At 54.4% G+C, this 25,927-nt stretch overlaps 1 protein-coding gene across 7 annotated transcripts in view; it reads left to right on the top strand.

Moving 5' to 3' along the window:
• Positions 1-25,927, top strand: part of CUX1 (cut like homeobox 1) — a 379,575-nt gene that overhangs the window by 128,755 nt on the left and 224,893 nt on the right. For all 7 annotated transcript variants that reach the window (XM_074264161.1, XM_074264162.1, XM_074264156.1 and 4 more), the window contains exon 3: positions 22,206-22,253. In XM_074264161.1, the coding sequence (XP_074120262.1) occupies positions 22,206-22,253 (48 nt within the window). The remainder of the gene's footprint in view (positions 1-22,205; positions 22,254-25,927) is intronic.

Raw genomic sequence — 25,927 nt, 5'->3', positions numbered from 1 at the left:
TATAAAGAGGTCAACGTCTTAAACCGCCGTAGAATTTAAAAGGCCGATCCTCGTCTTGGTATGCCGCGGGTGGCGCAGAGACGGTATTTGTGCCCTGAAGTGGAAAGGGCTCGTGACCATTTGGAGAGGGAGCGTGTGCTTCTGGTCTTGTCCGTTGGGCACGGCTCCGCTCCTCGTGTGCAGGGGTGAGCAGAGTGTTCTTGGCTGTTTGGTGACAGGGTAGTCTTCCTCCCTCCTTCCAAATCTTTAAATTAGATAAAGTCCATCTCTTAGGGGGCAGCTAGGGGGCGCAGTGGAGAGAGCACCAGCCATGGAGTCAGGAGGACCCCAGTTCAAATGTGATCTCAGACACTTCCTGGCTGTGTGACCCTGGGCAAGTCCCTTAACCCCAGCCTCAAAAAAAAAAAAAGTCCACCTCTTGTTTACTCTTAATGGCCAGGACGCCCCAAGATTCTGAGTGTCTGCCTGTTGTTTGTTAACTATTTCTCATAGTCACAGAACTCCCAGATTGTATGGCTATTTAGCCTAAACCTTTCCTCTTAAAAGACATTGATATCTTTTGTTTTTACTTCACAAATGACCTGGAGTCAGGAAGCTCTGAATTCGAACCCCAGCCTTCCATCTGCACTAGCCCTGTGATGTCCGGCAAGTTACTTAGCATCTGTTTGCCTCAGTCTCCTTATCTGTAAAATGGGGATAACCACCGTGTCTACTTATAGTTGTTGTGAGGATCCAGTGAAATGATAAAGGCCGCTTTGGCTTCATAGCGTGGGCCTTGGTTTCTTGTGGGTTTGTCCCGTATGACCCTCTCGGTCCCTTCCAAGCCTAAGTCTCATTTCTCCTAAATTAACCCCACGACGACCTTTCAAATAATGGGAGACACATTTTTCTCCCCTCGGCCCCTTTTTTCTCTTCCGGCCCCCATCCTTCCATAGGGTGGGGCCGAGGGAACCTGAGACCTAAAGGGGAATCACCGCCTTTTTTAAATAAATTACTGTCTTCTGTTTCTCTGTAGTTACAATGTCCAGGGAAGAATACGATTTTAATGACTAAACTCTTATCTCCCAAACTGGTTTAGGCAGACGGTACATAAAGCTGGAGACTCTGGACTTGTGCAGAGTAGACGGGAGTTGGTTTAGTTTGCTGAGGATTCCTTCTCTCTCTCAGGTGCTTGGGGTCGGGAGCTCTTGGTGGAAGGGTTGGAGGCCATCTTGCTCTTCTTCAGGCCTGACCTGAACCCGGCTCCCCCGGAGCCTGGCCATGATTTTCCTCCTTTCTGTGGGGACTTTATCGTTTGGTCCCATCTGAGAGCTGGGTTTGGTCACCGCGTTTTCTCTCAATACCCTTGATTTTGACCCTTGCCAGTGCCTTGCATTGATTTTGTTTGTGGATACTTTTAGAGGCCGGGGCTTCCAGCTTGGAGGATAGCTCCCGAGCTGAAAGGGAGCCCCCAGATGCAGCCCCCCCATTTCATAGGGGACTCCCTCGGACTGGAGACCTGGGCGGACTTGGGGCATCGCCTCCCTGAGTCGGAATTTAGAGAGAAGGGCAAACTCCTGCCCATTCTGTCCGGAGGCTGGAGGACTCGAGCCCCAGGCCTTCTGACCTCTGCAGCCGGGCGCCACACCCGTTGTGACGCCCCATCCGGGTCTGGGGGCCAGAGAGGCAGGGCCGCCAGGGCCCCGGGGGTGAGGCAGGGCTGGTCCCACGGGGTCTCTGACCTGCCAGGCCCAGAGATGTGGGGACGAGGGCTTGGGGATTAGAGCAGAAGCCTCAGGAGACGGCCTGCTGGGGGACCTCTGGAGTTCCAGTCACTCAAAGCCGGAGGAGTCCCCCAAAACCCCGGCGGGTGACGGAGAAGCAGTGCCTGGGACTGGGAGCGTCTGTGAGGTTGGTCAGAGTCAGGGAAGGGAAGAGGGGCAGCTGTGGGAAGTGAACCTGCAGGCATCCGTGATTGGTGAGAAAAGTCCGGCGGAGGGATACGAGGCAGAACAGTGTTGGGGAGGGCGGTGCACAGTGATTAATGTGGCCGGAGCGCTTTTGCACTGAGGGGAGGGCGGATTGGAAACCCCCCAAGTCCCCCAGCGCGCTCCCCCCACACCATCTTTGGGCACGAGGCCGCCATATTTCAGATTCTCGGCTCCATCCTTCCTGGGAGGAGAGGAATGCCATGTGCACCTCGCCCACACGGGCCGCCCCGGGATCTGGTCTCTACTTTGGATTTGACATTGGAGGCTTGGACGCAGCGTGGAGCCCGGCCTTCCCTGCTGGACCCTCCTGTTTGGGGAGTGAGACGCCCGCTGTTCCGGCCTGTCCTTGGGACCTCCCCTGGGGCCCGGGACTCTGCTGGTGCTGGGGGCGTGCAGAGGCAGAGAGAAGCCTGTGGGCTGCACTGAGGGATTAGAAAGCTTATTCTTCCGTCACTTCTAAGTTTGTCTGCAGCTTTCCTGGTCTTCCTAGTGCTGCCCCTGGGTCCAGAGAGAACTCTGACCCCCCTTTCCCAGGACAGCCTTCTTCCAGGTGAATGGGACTGATTGATGGAGTATTTCTCAGTATTGAGTCACATGGTCCCTGATTCCAGAACTGAGACCTTGGGGGGTCATTTATCTCTGGAGGAGTGAACTTTGAACCTGAGATGCAGGAAGTGACATGACCTGTGGGAAGCAGCCGGTACCGGTGACCTTGGTCAAGGATGGTTTCGTCTTTTTAGTCTGTGCAGTGAGGAGGCTCAAGTCTTTTGGTTTAAAACCTGGACAAGCCAGAAGCTCAGGTCGGTTCCAGAGCACATGGCGGGGTGTGAGTCTGGGCCTCTCCCTGCAGGGATGGAATACATGTTTTCTCTTTGTACCTGATGACGTCTGGGGAGGGGGTCTTGCACCCGCCCCGCACACAGGGGTCACCGGCCACTCTCTGTGGGCTCCTGGCCAGCACCCATCTTCAGCCCTCGCGTCAGACAGAAGGCAGCGGCCACCTGGCTTACCCTCCTGGACCCTCTGGCCCACATAGGGGCTCTCCTCCTCTGCTTGGATCCTGGGCCTCCCTTTAATCTAGGCCCAATCTAACATTTAAATTGTTCCTCTAATTTAGTCATTAGTTTTCTCGGCTGCCACATCACACTTTAGTTTCTTTGAGCTCGAAGACCGCTTAGACCCCCGGGTCTTTTTCAGACCACTTGTCTAACCATGGCTTCCCCCATCTTTTACTTGTGGGCTGCATTTTTTTTAAACCTCAGAATGTGTCTGGGACAGTGAGAGTTCAATTTAAAGTGGATTTTTCTTTTTTTAAAAAAAAAAATCTGAGAACTCCAGAAGTCTGCAGTTTATGAAATTGGATGAGGATAAAAGGATCCCACCCCTGCTTTGCATATTTGACTCATTCTCTCTGGAAACGCCATTTGTTTTAAGCCCCGATGGATGATGTGTGTCAGGATATGCTGGAGTGAGACTCTGACAGCCACCAGTATTTCCGGCTTTTGTTATTAACCATTTGGATGCCCAGGAGCAAGCTACTTTTTCCACACCCTAAAAACAAGGAAAGGACTCTGAGCTGCCAGGGAGCCGCTTGCTGTGCTTTGGCCGAGCCAGCGAGGGTTCCGAGCCGGTCTTGTGTGGGGGTTTGTGCCAAGGAAGGTGCCCTCCTTCCCTGAATGATGGGAGGGGGCCGGCAGCTCGCACCCTCACTGGGGGGACTGAGTTTTCAGCGGCTTTTCCTTGCCGTAGGCAGAAAACCTCAGCTGCCTCTGAGAAGGGCGTGGGGCTGCCCCTTTCCTGGAGGTCATTCCCAGGTGCCTTCCCTGGCTTTGGCGCTCGAAGGTCACGTTAAGTTGGCCGGGATCCCCGGGCCCTGTTTCCTTGCTACGACTCGGGAGTTAAACGTCCCCATTTCTTCCTCAGCCGTGAAGCATTATTTAAGCGTCAGTTATTATTTATGCTGTTTTACCCAGCTAGACAGGAGGGTACTTTCTGTAGTATTTTGGAGTCGGGGGCTGGTTTTTTATTGAAAGTCTGTTTGCTGGAAACATGGGTCCTAACTGGCCCCCAGTGGGGATTTAGAAGAGAGGCGGGTAGTCTAGGCCCCTCATGGGACAGAAGGGGAAACTGAGGTGCCAGGGAAGTGTCTCGGGAGGCGAGGGCCGGCCCAGGACACGGGCCTGGGAGAGCTGATGGCTTGCTTTCTTCGGGCCTCTGAGGCAGGTTTTGAACAGGGTCCTTCCGGTCCCAGCACATTTTCTTCGGGTCTGAGCCTCTCAGAGAAGGAACAGGAGCTCTGGTTCAGGTTTCTTCCAGCGGCGGGAATCCTGAAGGAAACTGATTGTCTATCAGCCAGTTTGGAGGCCGGTTATTTTATGATGACAAATGACCGTTATGGACGGAAGAGCCAAAGACGGGGTCTCTGTCGGTCTGAGGTCCAAGTGTTCCTCTCGCTGCCTGCCCGGCCGTCCAGAAGTGGGAAACCCGGAGACTCGGCCGGTGACCGGGCCTTCAGGGAAGGTTGGGCCTGGAGAGAGTGACCGGGAGCATCATTCCCCAATGGCTACAGATGCTCTCAGACCATAGGGCCGGGAGTGGCTGAGCTGGGATTTGAACTCAGGGCCTTTGTCTCCAAAGCAAGCGTGCTTTCCCCCACTGCTGAACAAATCCGGAGCCGCGAGTTCGCAGTGAGTCAGCGAGGCAGCCTGGGATGCTTCACCTGCGCAGCGGATGACGAGGGATGGCGGCTTTCCCCAGCTTTAAAATAACTCCGCCCACAACAGAAGCAGGGCACGTCCAAATGAGGGCTGCTGAACAAGGAAATGATGAAGAGCTTGTAAAAATAACCGGGGAAGGAAGTCTTGGGCAGAGACACATCAGCAGGCCCAGGGGACTGGATCCAAGGGCCCAGAGAACGTGACTCTGCTTTCTCGGGGTGACAGACCCTCCTATTATCAGGAGGTCCGACGGTGGCCGCTAGCACTCCGGGCACGCCCCTCCGATGCAGTGTCTCAGAGAGGGAGAGTCGGGGTGACAAGGATGCGGACGATCCGGCCAGTGTCCGGGGGAGGGGAGCTGCGGCCTAGGTATGGACCACCATGGCCTCTGAGAGCGTGGTGGAGACGGCGGGCTGAGACAGCTGGAACCACAACCCTCAGACCTAGGCAGGCCTGCCCATCCTGTAGTGCTTCCTAAATAGGTCTTCTTATCTTTATTAATGAACCACAACACCTGGGGGAGATCAGTGGACTTCAGGCCTGGCAAAGAGCCGAGAGGTCATTGGGGTCGGCCTTCATTCCACAGAGATCAGAGGTCACGCTCCCCCCCTTCTCTGGCTCCGGTGCTTTTCTGCCGCTGCTGCTCCCCCGAGGGACTGACCAGACGGCCGTTGGCGGTCTTCCTTCTGAAGGAGCTCCGTGTGAAGAGAAAGGCTTTCCTCTGGGGGCAGAGGCGGCGTGGCCTGGGGGAGCGGGCCTGCCCTGCTGGCAGGAAGGCCTGGATTCCGGCCTCCCCTCTGGAAAATCCTGGCCAAGGCCCTTTTACCCCAGGGCGGTGGTCGGACTCCAGCAGAAATGGGGGCCGGACACATCCCACCCTGCCTGCATGTGGACCCAGAAAACCACGTGTTTGCGTGTTCCTTTTTAATACAGCGACGTGTTAGAGAGACATAGAAATGCCGTTTTTGCCTGGTTTGGGCGGCCTTCAGCCAGGGGGTAGGCCGGTGTTTGCCCCCCACCCCCATCCGGAAGAGTTCAGGGAAGGTGCTGCTTTGCTGCTTCAGGGAAGGGAGTGTTCTTGGGACTTACCTTTACCACCTGAGGTCCCAGGCAAGTCAAAAAATAAAAACAGGGGGGGGGGGCAGAATTTGTAACCTGGGGGATGCTGTTTCAATGGGAAAGATCAATGGATGTCGTGGAGAGCCTTCTACAATGGCGGGTGAACATTAGCTTAAATTTAGCATCATTTCATGTTAAAATCAAATTCTTGAACATCGCCTGACCCTGTGATTAAAGAGTATTCAAAGCTCTGATCTTTGAGAATTGTGGGACTTCACAATAAATAAATAACGGTCTGTTGTTCATCTAGTGGGAGGGAAACAAAGTGCAGGCCACAGGCCGGCCCAGACCCGCCACAGGCCGTGGTTATGGGGAGTCTCCCACAGAGGGGGCCCCATGCTGACCCCCGGGCACAGCTGGACGTGGAGTCAGGGAGGCCGGCCTCCGATACATTCTCCTGACCAAGCCACTTAAACCGGTCGCCTGTTTGCTAATTTGTGGAACGAGGCACCCACTGCCTCCCGGGGTGTTGGGATGGGATTCAGCAGGAGCTGAATAAACTCTTGTCCCTTTCCTTCTTGGCGTCTGGGGAAGGGTCCGTGGGTGGTGTCGAAGGGAAGGGTCTTTGGGCCGCGGCGCCCGTCCCAGTCCTGCGGGCCGCAGGGCCGGTGCTTGGGGAAGGAGCTAGGGGAGGTCCACGCCGCGGTCTGGCCGTGCTCCTGGCGCTGAGCCCCGGCGTGCAGGCCGCCTTCCCGTAGTCTCGGCTGTCGTTCGGAGTCGGCTCTTTCTGTGGTTGTGCTGTCCCGGGCTGGGGCCATTTCTCCCTGGGGGGAAAAGAAATTCCCAAGGCACTGACATAGAGCTCTCTGTAGTCTACCTGTACCAAGGGGTCAGAGAGAACAGAGTTCAGAGCCTGCCGACCCCCAAACCTCTTCTTTTTGTTAAATATTTATTGATACTTAAAAATATCATTTTCTAGTACCCAGTTCCCCCTGCCCCACTCAAGGATCTATTCCTTGGAAAAAAGAATAAAAAAAGAAAAAAAAAAGGACAAAGGGCAGTTGCACCAAAAAGTAGCCAACATATTAGCCAAGTCTGGTGCTGTTTGATGCGGTGTTCCCCACAACGCCCCACTTCTGTGAAGGGAAGGTGGCAGGTTTTCAGATGACTTCTTGGTCATTATAATTTCATGGCACAGAATCTGGATACTTCAGACCCGGCATAGAGCCTCCAGCTCTGCTCGTGGGTTATCCCTTTGGCAGCTCTGTGGAGGAGAGGTTGGAGAACCTGGAGGCAGGGGAACCATCGGGAGGTGGGAGATGAGGGTGCCCACGAAGGGGGCAGCTCCATGAGTGGAGAGGATAAGGAAACTAGAAGATGCCTACAGGGAATAGGCGGGGAGGGGTTGAAATAGCCCCAAGAGCGCTGCCCTGAGGGAGCTGACGGGCTTTTGAGAGAGAGGTGGAGTTGTGGGAAGGAAAGTGAGGTCCCGCCAGAGATGCCCGGCAAGCAGCTGCCGGGGCAGGATGGGCGCCCAGTGCAAGGCACTGGCGTCCGGGTAACTGCAGGACCTCGCACACAGTGGGCCCTTGGGAAAGCTCTGCTCTCTGAATTTTTACAAGTTGGCGAGGATGCCTCTAAGTCCCGCCTGTATCGAGTAAGTGACTAAACTTATGTCCGCTGCTTGATCTTAAACATGTATAGATGTAGATGACTGACTTGCTGGGGAGCGCCGGGCTCCAAAAGATGAGCCTTCTACTTGTGTTCTCGCATCCTCATGGAGGAAGCAGGGTCAGCTACCAGCCGCGCTCACAAAGAGAAGGGGAACCATCAAGGGGCTTAAAGACGTGCCGCCAAACACAGGTCATCAGTAAGCAGGACCGAGATTCTAGTCATCATCGGCCTTGGGGAGGGGGCTTCTTTCCCCGTGAGCCGCTCTCTACAAAAGCTGCTATGGGACACAATCTTCTGCCAGGCTCGAGAATGGTTTCAGAATGAATTCCGTGTTCTGCTACGGGGGCAGAGTTTCCCTCCTTGTCCGGGGCAGACTAGTCAGTCCATAGCTAGAGTACGTTGCTCGCAGGCCCCTGGTCCCCATTTAGAATGTTCATTATTCTAAATATACACAAACTGGAGCGGGAAAAGATGAAACGACTGAGGAAACAAAGATTGGCGTGTCCAAGCATATGGGGTTATTAAGCAAGGCTTGCCAATTGCCCAACAAATCGATCCCAGGCCCCTGGCTTTGGCACTGGACCCTGAATACAGGGGGAGATAGACTTTTATGCATTAAAAATAACCAAAGATTGCCAGTTAATTACAAGAAAACAATACATTAAGTAATCTGATTTCTGATTGGGTAAAAGTTTATGGACTTTCCAAGTTGGGAGGGGGGCAGAGCCAGAAAAAGAGGTGTCCCGTCGTTCCCCCCACATGTCTGTAAATAAGCTAAGGAACGTGGTCTCAACAGCTGATGGATGTGGGCCCAGTTTTCAGCTAAGACTTCTGGGTACTTGAGATGGATAACGGTGAGAAAGCTCTTCGCAGGCTTTGGGTCAGCAGGGCCCAGGTCCTTAGTTCAGGGTTTCTAGGCCCCAGGAGAAGTGGTCCAGCTTCCTGGCCACGTCAGGCTGGGCTCAAACAGCAAAACAAAGTCCTCTCACCATCTCCAGCTCAAATAATGTTTTCTCACAGACAGAAGTGGAACTGGAATAATTGAGTAGCAAGGGACTGAGCTGGCCCCAGAAGTCACAAGATGGAAGTCAGTTCCCTCCTTACAGAGGCAGCTTTGGTGGATCTTCACAGATCGGAGAGTGCTCGGGGTCTGGCCTCCGAGCCAGTAAGACTTGGGCCCGAGGCCCCTCTCCGGCCCTCTGACTGGCCGTGGGAAGCTGCCGAGTCCATGAGCAGGGGCCTGGGCGCGATCTGCTCTGGAGGAGCGAGTTTCCTCCTCTAGAGTTCTCCATGAAATGAAATCACGGGCCCGGGGTAATTCCGGAGGCCCCAGGAGCCTTGTCTGAAGGGTTCTCCTTAATTCTGACAGAGTTCGTAGCCCCTTCCCAACAACACCGGGCAGTCAGGGCTGGGGCTCAGCCAGATGTGTCTTTGCTGGGTGCGCTTTTTCCTGCCTGCAGTGAAATCATGGGTGACTCGTTGGAGAAGGCCACGTTGGAGACCTGGTCCTCCTTCCCAGCCCGGACTCGCAGAGGAAAAGCCCAGCTTCGATTGTCTGAATGTCAGCCCACGGGCCCTGATGAAGCACCCGCCGGGGCCGGGCCCCATGCTGAGGTCCGGGATGCATTCCAGGTGATGCCTCGGACGGGCCAGCCACGGATCCCAGGGTCTCCTCGCCAAGGGGACTCCTGCTGGCCCCACGCTGTCCGTGTCTCGGGAGAGAAGCCCAGCCAGGTCTTGGCCAGTTATGCACTTCTCCCTCCCATGGCCCTCTCGAAGCCTCCAGAGAGGCTTTTATGGCTTCCTCATTAGGCATTTCCCAGGAGGAAATGGGATGGCCACCACTGCTGAAGCCAGCGTGCTCTAACAGGGGAAGGCTGGCCAGCGGCTCCCGAGGGTTTGTGCTCCTCGAGCCTTTTCTTTGGACCCAGACGCCCATGTCATCGGTCCTAGGAACAGGCAGCAGGTCGGCACAGCTCAGCCTTGTCTGTGGTCACTGAGACCGGGGAGACCTGCCAGGATTTCTCAGCGAGGGGTACCGTGGCCCTGGGCTTCCTGACCCCGAGGCTGGCCCTCCTTCCATCAGTCGAAGATACCTCAGTAGCTGCACCTCTGCTTTGTCAGGCTTTACTTTTGGAAGAAAACCTGGCCCTTTCCTGGGGCCATGCGGAGTCCCTCAGGAGGCCCCGTGCCCGGCTGTCCCCGTCAGCCCTGCCACACTGGCCCGCTTTCTGGAAAGCACAGGAGGACCGACACGGAGGCCCCTCCGGCCCATCCTGACCTGTGTCAGGCCCCGGGCTCGGCTCCCGGGGTTCCTTGGCTCACGTGTTCTGCAGAGGGCTGCTGCAGATCCAGAGCGTTTTTTAGCACAGATAGGGAATAAGGTAAGCAGCAATTCCAAGGCTTTCACTGGAGATGATTAGAGATAAGTGGATCTATATTTGCCATATATGGTAATAAACGCAAAGTCTGCACGATCCTCTCGACATTTATGGACTTCTCGGCTTCATCTGTCAGAGCCAGCAGCCCCAGCCAAGAGATAGAGAATTTGTTAAACGATCTCATTCCCCGATCGCTGCCACGGAAGAAGGGATTGTGGGTGTGCACGTCGGCACCGAGGACAAGGTTGGGGCATCTTGATAAGGGGCGCTCGCGGAACTCCCGGAGCCGGCTCTTTATGGATCTGAAGGCCGTCCCCTTCCTATAGGTCTGCTTGGGAACCATGCTGGGTTGGGAGGGGGCGTGATTGAGCCTTGCTGGGGCGGTCGGGCTCCACCGGAGCTTCCCTCCTGCTCCAGAGGTGGATCGGTGACTCATGTAGATGGCCTGAAAACTCTCTCGTGGCGTTTCTCCCTTCTTCCCCTGCGGAGAGCTGGCCGGGCCGGGCGGCCGTTCCCCTCCGTGGGAGCGTTGCCTTTTAAGCCGTGGTTGGCTGTCGTTTTTGGCTCCGTCCTCGCCGAAGGCCAGAAAGCGGGCAGACGAGCGGTCCCTTCCCCGAGTTTTCGGTCCAGTCGTTTGTCCCGTGCTGTCTGGAGCTCAGGCAGTGGATCGCTCCAGCTCACGCTTCGCCTTCTGAATTTGGGAATTAGTCCCAGAAGAGCCCATATATTACAGTGCTGACAGTAAGCCGCTATTGGAAATGCTTTTAGAAGCTGCATTTATGGAATCCAAAAAGGCAGTAAAAGTAAAACAATGTGCCAGATTGCTAGGAAGCACGGTTGGGGGGGGGCGCTTTGATTTTCCCCCTTATTATTCTTACATTTGTATCAGCAAGCTGTTTGTGCCCGGAGCTGCAGTCTCTTACCCAGATTTCACCTGAAATGATGTCTTAGGAAACAGGAAAACAATCAAAAACCCTTTTTGTGACACATTTTATTGCACTGAATTAAAAGAGCCTTAGATTAAGCTGATTATATCAGTTGAACAGATCTCCTGCCCCTTCCTTCCTCCCTTCTCCCATGTCCCTTTTCTTCCTCCCTTTTTCCCTCTCTCCCTCCTTCCTTTCTTTTTCCCTCTCTTCTTTCCTTTCCTTTTTTCATCCCACTTGTCTTTCTTTTCCATTTTTTCTTCTCTTTCCCTTTCTATCTTCCTCTTTCTCTTTTTTCTTCTCCCTCTTTCTTCCTTTCTTCTTCCTTTCCTTTATTTTTCCCTTTCTGCCTTCCTTCTTTCCCTCATTCTTTCCTTCTCTCTTCCTCCCTTCCTCTTTCCCTGTTCTGTCCCTCCCTCCTTCTTTTTCTCCCATTTTCCATCTCCTTCTTTCTTTCTTTCCACCCCCCCTCCCCAGCTTACTGTCTCTTACCTGGCGGTCCCTTTAAACATAGAAGTTGCCGAGTACTGTTGGCTAGAGCTGACATCGAGATGTTTTTCCTCCCAGTAGATTTCTTGGTAACTCGGTTACATCAAATCACTGTTCCTGGACTCCGCGTAGCCCCTGTCTCTGGTGATCCCGAGGGCCACGACACCTCTGAAAATATTTCAGCCATTTGTTGCCCCAGGAACATTTTCTCCCTTCCCCTGACCAGGCTGCATGGGGGCGGGGCGGGATGGAACAGCCCCAGACTTGACTTCAGAGGCCTGCATGTGAGTTCTGGCCTTTCGGGGCTTCAGGTTTCCCCTCGGTACTGTGGGGTGAACCGCCTTGCAGGATCTTTGCCCAGAGAGGCTGCGTGAACATGAGCTTTGTCCCTTCATCTTCCTCACCGCCACTGAGGCAGTTCCCAGGAGAGCCTAGATCTCCCTTCAGCATGCCCAGGGGTGGCCCAGTTGGAGCCGGGAGCTCCCTTGGAGCTGGTTAGTGTACTTGGGGGTGTGTGAACCCCTCCCCCCATCAGCCCACAAGCAGAGGGGGGCGAGGGAGATGAGAGTTCGGCTCTGGATTTAGAGGGCCGCTGATAGGGGTTCAGATTCCGCCTCGGTGTACACACAGCAGGAGCTTAATAAAGGCTGGGGCCTTGGCCAAGCAGCACAGGACTCCTTTGGAGGCAGGGTTTGGAGGTGTTCGCCAAGTCATAGGGGATGGAGGAAGGGGCCCCTTGGTGCTGATCAAGGTGAGGTGGGCAGGGCACTCCACAGAGGCCCAGAAGCTGCCACATGGGCAGCCGCCCCATGAGTTCATGGCAAACCCTGGAGCAGAGGCACTCGGCGATCGTGCACTCGGCGTTCTGGGCGCTCAGGGATCGTGGTCGTCAGCATTTCCCGAAGCCTTTCCCCATCGGGGCTGATGAAGCTCTTTTTTAAGCGGGTCTGCCCCAGCGTCTTGTTTGTAACCATTCCTCAGGACAGCCGTGGCACGGAGACTGACCCCGCCGGCCCCCAGTCAGATCATGTGTCGCAGCTCCTGGAAAGGCCTTCCCGGTCCGTCTGCTCGGCCAGGCGCCCCCTCGTCCCCACCAGGGCGGCTTCCCTGGCCCGTGCTCCCCTCTCGGGGCCGTCTCCGGCGCGTAAGCTCCTGGAGGCCAGGCTCCGGCTTGGCTTTCACTGAGAGTCCCCAGGGACTTTTTAAAAGAGAACCTGAAAACGCCTCTTCTCCCATTCGTTCACTGCTAACCGATGTCGTTAGGAGCTTGCTGCGACGCCTTGTTTTGCTTTGGGGCTCGTCGCGCTTCTGTCAGACTCAGTTTGAAGTTTCCAAAGTTCTTTTCTCACCTTGTAAGCTCTAAGTGGCAATAATCTCATTTTAGAGGTGGGAAAAATGAGACCAGAGAGACTTAGTGGCTTGTGTCGGGATAGAGCCGGGATTCGAAATTAGAGCCTCCCCTCCCTTCTTCCTCCCTTTTCCCCTCTCTTCCTCCCTTCCTTCCCTTCCCAAGCTGGTGGCCTTTCTGGTAGGCCCCGCGGCCTTGGTGTTTTAGATAAAAGGCCGCTATTAGAGAATATGGCCCAGCAGTGCACTGGTAGGGTAGAGGCTGAAGGCTCACTGACAGCGACCCGCTGCACCCGCAGAGTTCGACTCCCCTGGGGATAATGGCTGCCCGTACACACAGACACATGCACACACAGGCATCTGCATGGACCCACAGGCCCCCATGTGGGCACAGACACACACACACACACTCATGTCTGCACGGGCCCACAGGCGCCCACATGTGCCATGCACTGCCAGCTCCCCATCCCTTCCCCCCCCCCACCCCTTTGCCTCAGAAGAGCACACAGGTGACAATTCTAGAGCTGTTTTCAGAAGACCCGAGTTCGAATTTCAGCAGGCCCCAAGCTCCCTTATTTGGTGGACCTGGGAGCAAGAAGTCACCTCATTTCTAATTCCCCTCAGCTGTTAAATACGGATAACTGTATAATGTGCTTTTTATTGTCATGTGGAAAGTGCTTTAGCCCTAAAGCGGCACAGAGCCCCGAATGGGCAGGGGTCCCAAACGGCACCTCCGACACTCCCAGCTGGGGTTCCGTGGCCAAGACCCAAATCCTCAGTTTCCTCATCTGTAACATGAGAGGATTGACCTCCATGAGGCTCTTCTAACTCTGAATCCAGAATCCTGTGAAAGCCCCATGGAAAGGGAGCTATTTCCCTTGTTAGCTTAATGCCCAGGGGCTTCCTAGAGTGCCATGGGAGACCTTCCTCCATGCGCCCCCTTCATGAATGTGTGAAAATGCATTTATTCAGGGCCGAGTTAGGGCAGCTGGATGGCTCAGCAAGCTGAGACTCATCTTCTTGGGTTCAGATCTGACTTCAGACCCTTATTAGCTGTGTGCCCCCGGGCAAGAGACCACTCCAGTACCTTTGCCAAGAAACCTCAAAGAGGGGACAGACTGACAGGTCTCTACGATGGCAGCTTTGGGCTACTGAGGAAAAGTGTCTCCACTCAGGGAGCTCAGCTGTGGGGAGACAAAGCTTGGGGGGTTTGGGTGGCCCTGGACACCGCAGGGGCAGATGGCAGAGCCCCAGAGTCCGATGGCTGTGCCGGGATTCTGTGAGGGAAGCGGCTCCTCAACGACCGAGGAAACAAAAGTTCACATTTCAGAGCATGTCGACTTATTAAGCAACGTTTGCCCAACAAATCGGGACTAATGGCCTTCCTCGGCTTTGGCATCGGACCCCAAGTACGGGGAGAGACAGATTGCTATACGTTGAAAACATTCCAATGAGGCCGGTTAATTATTAGGAAACAACTAAGCAGGAGGCAGTGTTCAGTAAACTGATTTCTAATTGGATGAAAGATTAGGGAATTTCCAGGTTGGGAAGGAAGAATAAATGGGTGCGATTCCCTGAAATTAGAAAAGGAGGCGTCTTCCTCCCCCCACGTGTCTGTGAACAGTCAAGGGAACGGGGAAACAATAACCAATTGACCAGGACGGGCCGGTATTTCACATAAGACTCGCTTGACCTCTGCAAGTGGGGGAAAACTTGCATTGATCTTGGATCCTGGTCATTGTAACCTGAGACCTCAGTTAAGGGTCTCTAAGTAGCAGGGAGAAGTGGGCCAGCTGAAGTAGGTGGGGTTCACTTATTTCCCCCCAGCCCCTTAATCCCTTCAGGTCCAGTGGGCCTTAGGGAGTAATTAGTGAGCGGTCAAACGTAAAGGCCTGATGAGCCGCCGTCTCATTGGAGAAATGTAGCTGGCGATTGCTACTTACTGGAGCAGTGGGTTTGGGTCCATCCCTGACCACCATCGGGAAGGGAGCCTGTGGACCTGAAGGCCCAGCCGGGGGCGAGGGAACATCCTCTACCTGATGGGGCCCAGGCTGAAAACCCTTTGGCTTCCGTTTTGTCCATCTAGTCACTTCTATCCTGAGCTGTAATAGCTGGCAGGATGCACTCTCTAGAATATGAGGCAGGTCCTATTATATAGCTGAGGATGAGACTGAGAAAGGGCCAGAATAACGGCGAGTACATGACTGTGGTGGGAATTGGGCTCAAGACTTCTGGATTCCCACGTTCCACCGCTCTGTGACCACGGCACGGGACGTCCACAACGCCATAGTCGTCTAGTCCTCTTGGAAAATTTCTGCTAAGGCACAGAATAATTTGTAAATTGTTTTCAGTTTCAATAGGACTGAACGTTCTCAGTGATGTGCGTTTTCACAGAGAAGGGGGGATGGCACGTTATATAATGGGTCATTCCGAAAAATCAAAGTCGAGGGTTCTCCTAAAGGTACCTGATGGACCCAAGGAGGCCGTTACAGCTCAGAAAGGGGAATTTGCAGAGGAAAGCAGGGCCCGGCTTTCAGAGAAATGCGAAGTGGACAGAAAGAGGAGCCATTCGTGAAAGTTGGAAGACCAATAGGCAGCTTGGGTGCCACAGGGTGCCATGTTATGCGATCCTGAGGAAACCCCAATGTGCCCTGGAGCCCTTGGGGCCCTGACCGGGAGAGGGTCCCCCTCTCTGTGGGTCACAGTCATGACAGTGAGAACGTTTCATCTCTTCCACCTGACTGTGATAGTTTCAGGAAAATCAGCCATTATGGAAAAAGAATATTCATCCTGTCTTTTTTTTCTGGTAGCTCATACATTGAAAAAATAGGTCATGAACAGTAATCTAAATTGACTACTGATAAATAATTAAAACTAATGGATTTTAGCACGATCTTTGAGAAAGCACCGAGACGTTCCATTTTCTGCTGCAGAGGAGGGTTTTTTGATTATTTATGCCAATAAATGCCACTTATGATGATTTCTAGCATTCTCTTTCTACCCCCTTCTCAGGGAAGGCCTGAACAAGCCCGTGTTCATCTGTAAAAGTCAGGAATAGCAAATCGATGGGAACACGTTTGATTATTTCATGATTAGTGATGGCAGGAAGGCTTTAGAAGCCTGGAATGAGAAGCTTTGCCTCCTCCCGAGCCCTGCTTTGAGTTCAGTCCCAGAGTGACTTGCATAGGGTTTACCTTGCCTTTGGTTTGTACTCGGAGCTCAGGGGATCGTGGTCCAAGAGCCGGACAGGCCTGAGTTTCTGCTAAGTCCAACCCGCTCTCTTCACCGTTTAGGACCTGGGGCCCAGAGAGTTTAAGGGACATCCCCAGGGTGACCGGATGATGAATAGCAGGGTCAGGATTGGGCCAGAGGGGCTGTGACTCCCACCTGCGGGCCTCAGTGCTGCGCCCAGCCACAGCCTGCTACAGAACAGGAAGCCAAGGGCGGGCTTAACCCTCAAAAAAACCCACAATGGCCCATGACCACATTTAAGGGTAATCTACAACATTAACATTTTCTCCATCACTTTTAATTTAAATGTTCCCTCTGAAGTTCACAGCCAGGCCTCTGTGAGCTTCTGCCGGCAGAGGCTCCGTGATGGATTGCCAGTGAAATACAATGACCCCTTTACAAGAAGCATCCCCCAGACCTTCTGAGGCTCCTCGCCGACCTCTTCTCGGGCCGGGCTGGGATGTCGCAGACAAGGAAGTAAAAGGGTTGAGAGGGATCAGGGAGGCGGAGCAGAGGCCTGGATTCAGATCCAATTAGTTCACATTCAGACCCTGCTTCTCACATTGGCCAGCCGGTGACCCACACGAGTCACGGCCTCTGCGCCTCCCGGGCCCTTCTTGCTCTAGAACTCTGGGCTCTTGGGCCGGGCTGATCTGGTCTTGCTGCAGAACACTGTCATAGAGAGGTAAAGCCGGCACAGGCGGGGGCTTACCGCGGGTTCTCTTCTGGAATCTGAGCCCGGTTCTCCACTTTGTTGTCCCTGCCACAGTCTGGACGGGCTGTGCAGAATTTGTGGGCCCTCCCTTTGGGCCCGAGAAGAAGTCTCAAAAATGTTTTTCTTTATGGGATGGTCACAGGACCTGTTGTCTGTGACTGCTACAAAATTTCCCAGAATTCCCAGTTACTTTTCATGCCAGCCCATGACGTATCAAACCCACGATGGGGAAAGCCTTGGTGTGGAGGGTGTAACTGGACAGAGACGAGAACGCCTGCGTTTTCTGCGAGGGGCCCATGGAGGCCTGTCCTGGAGGTCGGAGGACGGCCGGGCTTTCCCCTCCCACTGGTTCCCCTCTGAAACTTTGGCCAAACCTGACGCCCGGAATGTCACAGGCGAAGAGTTCACGGAAGGCCTGCGGGGCAGCACTGAAAGGTCTCTCGGCTCAATTTGCCAGCTCCACCTCATCTCCTGCAGCCGAAATCCACCTTTTAGCGCTTGGGGTCCAAAATTAGTCATCCAAAGAAAACACAAACCAGTCTGTGGCTCAGAAGGGAACCCGAGGCCCCCCCACAAACCCAAGGGCCCTCATCTCTAGCTTCTGGATAACCTTAGAACTTCCAGGTAAAATTGGACAAATGTGAATTTAATGTAATTCATCTTTTACGCTGGAGTTCTTAAGCCGGACACTTTTAACGTGTAAAAATATTTTGTTGTATCTTGTACTTTGAGGTGGGGCTTTCTGCCATAGGCTCCCCAGGTTTCACCAGCTTGCCCGAGGAGTCTGGGATTCAGTTAGTTAGGACTCCGCAAGGGGAAGAATCCCTCCTGATTGCGGCCACACCTAGGGCACTCGGGGAGGCTCTGGATGAAGAGGAAGCCAAGGGTCTCAGTGGGCCCATTGACTCAGTGCGGGGCCCCGTTCTGCAGGCACCCCCTTTTCCTTTCTCCACATCTTCCTAGTCCTGCAGCCTCCTCTCCCAGCCCCTGAGCACACATCCCTGAGACAAGGGTATTTTTCTAAAAAGGCCGAGGAGCTTTTCCCGTCTGGCGGTGATGAGCCAGGTCAGAAATGGAAGGTGACAGCTGAGCTCCTGATGTCAGGGCTGCTATAATCCCAGCAGCTTCTCCTAATGATTGCTCGGGCAGACGCCGGGACGCTCCGGCCACTGCCGGCTGCAGGTGCCACCTCTTCAGGACACCTTCTGGGAGCCGCGGAGCCGGCGGGGAAATGAGATGCGCCGAACCCGGACTCTCAGGAAGACAATTTATTACAGACCACTTTATCCACCGAGGAAGATCAAAGGGCTTTTGTCACAAATCATAAGATCCAGACACCTCCGCGTTATCACGCAATGCAGGGTGCAGCTCGCAAAGCAATTGCAGAGCCCGGTTTTGCTCCCCCCTGCGTCGCGCAGCCGGGGGCGAGTGCAGGGTAGCCTCGTTTGTGTTTGGATTTGGAAAATGGCAGCTCTGAATTTGGAGGAATCCTTCGTTTACTCGGTTTAAAAACAAAAATCGCATTAATCTTGTGTTTTTAGGTCACACCATTTTCTAATAACGGAGCCTTTCCCCTCCCAGAAACAATCGTCTGAAAATGTTTTGGAGATTCAGTATGTTAAGTGCAGCTTTATTACCTTTATGACTTATAAGAGCCTCTATTTGCATACAAATTGTAGAAATGCTACAATGGATCAAGATTTTTCTTCCTCCCCGTAGATTAACCAGCCTCCTATAATTTTATTTACAAACTTAATTTCTTTAACAAACAATTCTTTAGATAACAGGAGCTTTCTGCTCATTCCGGAGATTCCCAGCACTTGTGCTCATTCATTCAACAGACGTAAGGTAGTAGAAGGTTCTCTAAAGCGGGTCCCCCCAGATCCCCGGCCCTTCTCGGGCCCGTAGACAGGGATGAGAGCTGGCGAAGACGGGGCAGGAGCTCTGGGCCTAACGGTGGCTGCGGGATGACCGTGGTGAGGTGCCCCGTGGCAAAGGAGCATCCCCCACTGGGCGCTGCCCTCAGGCCCATAGTGATGAAAGCGGTGGCTGCAGCCCCTGCGGGGAGACCCTTTCAGGCTGTGCTCCTTCTCTTTTCTCCCTCCTTGAAGACGGCAGTGAATTATGCTCCTCTGGCTCAGGGTGCTTCCTAGAAGGACTGATGAAAATGGCTCGGAAACGTCCAGAGAGCTTTTTAAATGTTGATGACTCACGTTTTGCCCAATGCCAAGTGGGGAAACTGGCCGTTTTATGACTCTGGGTCCCACTGATTCACATTTATTGATCGCCCATCAGCACGTCTGCGCTGTCTGGATTTTGCCAGGGGACTCGTGGGCACGTTGGGGTAAACCCCGGCGGGGCTTTGGCTGCTTGTGCTGGACTCGAGGGACCGTTCCGTGGCTCCCTAAACCAGCCTTTTGGAAAAGTCTTTTGTCTGTCTAGTATTTTGTTTATGTGTCCAGTTGGGCCCTCCCCTTCCCTCTCCCTTTGTTTGAAATTTTCAGGAAAAAGCCTCCGTGCCGGCTTGCGAGTGGCTGATTCTTCCGGGCCCGATTCCTCCCCAGACAGCAAAGGGCATTACACTTTAAGATGACAATAAATCACATAGTGTCCTTGCTAAGTGACGTCCGCGATCCCCACGGGTCAGCGGCGAGCATCTGTATTTTTGTCTCTTTGCTTTAGCGCGGGGACGACAGAATTCTGTCTGACATGCAGATGATATTTGCGGGCAGTGTGTGATGAGGAATTTCTCAGGGTGCCAGAAATAAATTTAGCAGGAGTGATTTTTAGCCGGTGACTTGAGGTCCGGGTGCAGTTTTGTTTGCTGGGGTATCTCGCCCTCCCGCCATTGCTCGGTGTTTCTTTCTGGAACTTCAGGACCCCAAAGCTGCTTTCTGTAAACTGCAATGGCCCAGCTGCTCGACGTGGGGTCAGTTCTGGCCTTATTCAAATCTCACCTCAGATACTTGGAGCAGTTGGAACTCCCGTGACTCGCTTCGCTTCTCCGTGACTTAACTTTCCTCATCTGTAAAATGAAAGAAGTCAGACTCAGTGGCTCCTAAGGCGTCTGGGGTCCTGTGATTAAAGCCTGGAGGGGAAATGAAGAGGTCTGGATGTAGTTTTTTCAAATATGGCTGATTCGTTCACGTGTCTGCGGGTGGGGGAGGGAGAAGGTAGGAGACCTAGCGGTGTTTACTTCTCACTGTTTCAAAGCCGCCCCCCGCCCCCAGTCACATCCCTTGTTGGTGGGTGGCAGGAAAACGTAGAGAAACAATTTTGTCACGGCCTGGTCTTTTTCAAAGCCCAGGGAAAATTGCTCGGTAACCAGTTGATTGGGATCAGACCCACCAGGGAACTTGCTGAGTTATAGTGGGCCTGAAAAAGGAACCCACACATTGTTTATTTATTCTCTGCCTTCTTTCTTCAAAGTTTGTGTTAGGGGGACCCCATTAGACCTTTAAAAGCAGGCTATAGTGGACGGTGGATTTTGTTGGCAGTCAGGGGCCCTGAGTTCAAATCCCAGTGTGGCCTGGGGCTGGACTGGATGGCCTCTGGGGGCCCTTCCTTGGTCTGGAGCCGTCATCCTAAAGCTTCTGGAAATCCTGCCGTTTAGCTTTCCAGGAGGACCTTGGGTAGAGACACTGATGGCCTGAGGTGCTGTCTGCATGAGTGTTAAATATGTCGTGTTGTTCTGTCTTCCATTCACCTCCCGAGTCAGTCTTGCAGCCAACAGACATTTATTAGTCACCTGCTGTGTGCGAGGAGCTGCCTCAGCATTCAGAGCTGGGACAAAGTGCGGCCTTCACCCAGAATGCCGTGCAGTCACCGTCCCCAATCACAGCGGCTTCCATGGGGACCGAGGGCCTGGCCATGCCGGGCTTTTCCGCCTTGCTGGGAGCTCCTCTGCCCAGTACCCGGCTCACAGCAGGCCCCTAACAGGGCTCACCTCAGGTAGGCCCCTTTGGGGCACGTCACGCGAGAGGGTCGGAAGGATCCGGCCCGTGGGCTCCCACCCAGGACGCCCAGGCAGCCCCCTGCCGCCCACAAGGGTACTCAAGTCGTGGCCACGCCGGGTTTTGCTTCAGGGGCGGCATTTTGTCTCTGGAGGATCCAGGGCGATCCTTTTTAGTCTGTAAGGGCTCACATTTGTGAAGTACCTCCCGTGGGCCGGCGCTGCGGCAGATTTCACTTATGCCTGTGGCTGATGTCCTTCAGGCTGTGGGGGCTTGGGGTCCTCGTTGGGAACACCGGGCATCCCGTCATGGTGTCTCTCAGTTGCTTTTTTCTGCTGGCTCTGTGGCTGCCTTCGTGAGCATTATTGTGGGGGAACCCTGGGCCGTGGGTTCGGGGGAGCTTAGGGCTTATCTGGGTTAAAGCACAGGGCTCGGCACCTTCGTTCACTGTTGGAGGTCGCATGTCCTTTCCCGGGGGTCTCTCCTGCTCAGCTCTGGGCCTAACCTGTGCTCTGTCCCGGGGGCACGTCCTGCCCTGTGCGGTGGGCACCAGCCTCCAGACTGGGCGCCAGGCCCGGCCACCGAAACGGCCTTCGGTTTTTGCTTCGTCATTCTTGCATGCCCTCCTCCCCCCCCCCCAAAGCCCACCTCCCTGGACTGAGAAATACAGGCTGCGGGTGCTGGCTCTGACACAGAACCCGTCCTCCCCTCTGACACTGCCCTGTGCATTTTCATTATCAAACAGAAACCGCGTCCCCTCAGAAAAAGCAGATACTCCATGACGCATAAGAACAGGATGCTCCCCTGAGCACAGTGCCTGGCGCATAGTAGGCACTTAAGAAATGCTGACTGACTTACACGTGCATTCCATCTTTCCGGGGCACATAACCGAGAGGAAAATTTCTGATAGAATATCATAAAATGGCTTTACACAGTAACTAACAGGATTTAAAAAAATACTTGCTACAGTACAATAAAATCAAAAGAAAAGGCACTGACAGCTTAATGTCACAGAACTCAACAGAAAAGGCTTCTTTCTCCTCTCTCCGATTCCCTTCTTAAAACCCTGCTGATTAAAGGCACACAATTCCCCATTGCTTAGGCCCAATTTTCAGCGCCACGAGAACGACTTATCGACGGAGAGCGCGTTCAGCCGAAGGGCCCTGAACGTTACGTGAAGGCATTATTATACATCCGATCAGCTCCCCCATTTATAAATTCCCAGTGAATTTTTCAGGGAGGTGTGTCAAAAATGGTCGGACACGACTGGTTTTTTATTCCTTTGCTGTTTAATTTCCATTAACAGAACATCCAGAAAAGGTTCAAAAGTCAAAGTTCGAGCCTAAATCCATTTTGCAGAGAAACAACGTTCGAGCCTAAATCGTAACGTTCGCTTCTTACCCTGAGTGAATCTCTTACAGCAGACCTCACGCTACCCCAACCGACACCACTGAAATTTGTTGTTGTTATTGTTGTTTTTTAACACATTGCATATAAAATCAGGTGTATGCAAATAAGGACTAATTATTAGAAATGAAATCTAACCGCGCTTGATTAAAATAAAATTTAGATTAAGCAAAGCCAAATTTGTCAATATATCAGAAACGAAAGGAAACGGGGCTTGTTTGCTGTTATTAATCATTGACATTTTCCTCGCAGCTGTTCTGGAGGCCGACCTAACATATTTTCTTCTCTTTCTTTTTCCGATGTCTGCCTCCTGATTCATCCTTTTGTGTGCTCCAGGATTTGCGCAAGCAGGTAGCTCCTTTGTTGAAGAGTTTCCAAGGAGAGGTAAGCTTTGACATTGTTGAGTTTATACCCCGAGGTGTCTGGATGTGGGAAACAGGTTTTCCTTTTATTCACATTAAATAAATGTCTGTTATGTAAGTTCTGTACTCTGCTTGACCCATAACTAGCCACATAGAGACGGGTCCAAAAGAAATCTTGAGGCAAATTGCTTTTTCCAGCAGCCACACCCGTTCGAATGCAAGGGTTTTAGAGAGCCGCAGCCATTTGTGGGATTGCAAAATTGTCTTGGACGCTGGGGTTTGGTTGGGAGAGAGGGGGTTTCCATCCCTGGGATTTCATTAGCTTGGGGAACCTCCCCAGGGAGGAAGCCCCTGCCCGCCAAGGGCAGCTTTATGGGGCCTTAATGGTCCCGGGCGCTGAAAGATCCACTTACCCGTGGTCACTCTGCCAGTCCAGGTCCGTCCGTACTTAAGCCAGGTTTTCCTGCCTCCAAGGCCACCTCTCTACCCACTGTGTAATATACGGCTTGGAAAGTTGCCTTTTAAACCTCCTACTGTGTGCCAGGCTCTCAGTGGAGCTACAAATAGGAGCGAGAGATCCCCTGCTTGGAGCGCACCCACACTCTCATGGGGAGGGGGGGGTGAAACCCATTGGGGGGTTCAGTGTTGTGAGGGTGGAAAGGCCCTGGGGCCTGGAGAGTGAGATGGCCAGAGGCAAGGCCCAGAGAGCTTTAGGGGATGCTCTTGGGAAGGAGAGCCGGGCTGAGGGGGCCCTGCCGGGCTGAGAGGGGCCTGCCGGGCTGAGGGGGGGGCCTGCCGGGCTGAGAGGGGCCTGCCGGGCTGAGAGGGGCCTGCCGGGCTGAGGGGGGGGCCTGCCGGGCTGAGGGGGACCTGCCAGGCTGAGGGGGACCTGGGGGACCTGCCGGGCTGAGGGGGGCCTGTGGGGCTGAGGGGGGCCTGCCGGGCTGAGGGGGGCCTGTGGGGCTGAGGGGGGCCTGCCGGGCTGAGGGGGGCCTGTGGGGCTGAGGGGGGCCTGCCGGGCTGAGGGGGGCCTGTGGGGCTGAGGGGGGCCTGCCGGGCTGAGGGGGGCCTGTGGGGCTGAGGGGGGCCTGCCGGGCTGAGGGGGGCCTGTGGGGCTAAGGGGGCCTGTGGGGCTGAGGGGGGCCTACCAGGCTGAGGGGGGCCTGTGGGGCTAAGGGGGCCTGTGGGGCTGAGGGGGGGGCCTGCCGGGCTGAGGGGGACCTGCCAGGCCGAGAGGGGCCTGCCGCTTTTCTGAAAAGAAAAACACATTTCAAGCAGAAGGGGAAACTCTCCTGTCCCACGGGGAGTTGGGAAGCCTGAGACCTTTTGGGGACGGGGACAGGTGCTCGGTCTGCTCGCATCTAAAAGTGTAAAAGCGGGATGGGTCTCGTCATCTGCTGCGCGGGAAGATGGCGTGGCTCGGCCCCCGCACTCGCTGCCCCCTCCCCTGCTGGGATCCTGCGCCTCCTACTCCCGAGGAGTCAGAAGTGGGCAGGGATGCCGGCCGGCTGTGCCAGCCTCGGTGCCCTCTTAGGAAGAGGGAGGGCCCCGGGCAGCCCTTGGGGAGGCGGCTGAGAAAGTAGTGGGCAGGGCCCCGGGCCTGAGACGGGGCTCAGCAGGGAAGGGAGCCCCCTCAGCCCCCTCCCCCTGCTTCCTCAGTTGTAGAATGGGAATTACAATAATGACACCTCTGCCTTGGGGATCAAATGAGGTACTGTCTGCAAAGCACTTTACAGACACTTTCAAGCACAATAAAAATATGAATTATTACGAGGTTAAAAAGACTATATAGCTCGATGCTCCTGAAATTATTTTTGCCCCAAATTATTAGGTAGAATGACCTCCGAGTCAGCCCTGGGGTCTCCGCAGTCCAGAATCGCGGCGTCAGTGGGCGGCCTCCGGGAGGCCGTGCTGACCCCCGATATCAATCTGAAAAGGCGAGGGAGGGGCCGTCCCCGCTCCTTGAGAGCTGGGCAGGGTCTTTTGGCCACGGCTCCCAATGCTCTCTCTGCTTTCAGCCTGGATCGCCAATTAAGGTAATGAATTCCATGTACTTATTACCAACCCTGGGATAATAGCTCACATTTCTGTAAGGCAGCAGGGATAAAAACGCGAAATGCTCCTTAGTCTGCCGGGCACTGAGTAAGACGGCCGGTCCCGGGCACCTTCGAGGCGGGGCCCAGGGGACGGGAGCCAATCACCTCACGGAGCAGCTGGCGCTGGGGGGGGGGGGGGGGGGTTCTAACTCGTCTCCTGTCCGTGCCATGATGGGAAAGGGCCGCCGTGCTCTGCCCTCGGGACTCTTGCAGCAGCCCCCGAAGTGGGACTGAAGAGTCCCCCCACCCCATGCACCTCCCGGGGCGCTCGAGGCCCTTTCCCATCTGACCCGGGGCCTTGTCCCCAGGATGGTCTGGGAAAGCCACGAGTGCTCCCCCTTGGGAACCTTCCTGTCCTGGGGGCTCGGACCCCTCCCTGGGCCTTAAGCCCGGCTCACCTTATACTGCTATCTAGCTGATTGCTTAATGCAGACTGTCCCCTCACCTGGATTGTGGGCTGCCCCAGCGGCCCTCCTGCCCCCCCGCCCCGGCGGGGGTCGCTGCTCAGCAGAACAAACAGAAGCCAAGAAGAGCAGCTTCCTGTGGTCCGTTATCACTCTCTCTCGCTTCTTCCTCTTTCCCCCAATATAACTTGAAAGAAAGACAAAAAAAGGTCGTCTGTCGGCCTTGGTCATCAGCTTCAGTCACGGTTAGCGTCAGGACTCCCAGGGGACCCTCCTCTGCTTTGATGGCCGCCCCCTTCATCCCTGCCCCCACTCTGACCTGCACATCTCATCGAAATCAGAGCTGGCCAGCGGCTTTCCTGCGCGTCCCCTCGGACGTCTGCTCTCAGCTCAGGGAAACCGGCCTTTCGGTCCTGAAATTGTGCCTCAGAAACCCGTGCAGGGTCAGAGCCGGTCCTGGCCAAGCTGCTCTGACCGCACCTCCCTGGGCCAGCCCATGCCAGGAGGGCTGCCCTTCCCAGGCCGGAGCACGCCAGCACCCCTCGTTCTCTTGGCTTTTGCCTGCTTGTTGCACACGTCTCCCCCATTCGGACGTCAGTTCCTGGAGGATGGGACCATCCTCTGCCTTGCTTTGTATCACCACCACTCGGCGCAGTGCCCGGCACACAGTAGGCACTTTATAAATGTTGACTTGCAGACTGCTTCCCAGGGAAGGATTTATTTTTGCTCAGGATAAGGAAAAGCCATAGTATTTCAGTGTTGGCATTTCAAAGTGGATTCGTGCCTTTCCTTTTGTCCTTCCACGTTGCCTTTGGTGCCTTTTTGTTGTTGGATTGTTTCCATTGTGCCCTACTCTTTGTGATCCCGTTTGGGGTTTTCTTGGCCAGACGCTAGAGTGCTCGGCCATTTCCTTCTCCAGCTCATTTGGCAGATGAGGAAACTGAGGCAGAGTAAGTGACTTGTCCACGGTCTCGTAGCCAGGGAATGTCTGGGGCCAGATTTGAATTCGGGTCTTCCTGATTGTCGGCCTGGTGCTACCCGCTGCCCTCTCCAGTACTTAGGAAAAGTTGTTTTCTTCCACTAAAGATTCTCAGATTTGCTGGGAGTAGTGTCTTTTTGCAGCACTGCTTGCTCAGGTGATAATTCTCCTCAAGGTCAATAAATTCCAGTTGCCTTTTCCTCCTTCCTTCCTCCCT

This window comes from Sminthopsis crassicaudata, chromosome 4, assembly GCF_048593235.1.
Source record: "Sminthopsis crassicaudata isolate SCR6 chromosome 4, ASM4859323v1, whole genome shotgun sequence".
NCBI lineage: Eukaryota > Metazoa > Chordata > Mammalia > Dasyuromorphia > Dasyuridae > Sminthopsis > Sminthopsis crassicaudata.
Note: the sequence above shows the minus strand (reverse complement) of the source record. Positions and strands in the feature narration are given on the sequence as shown.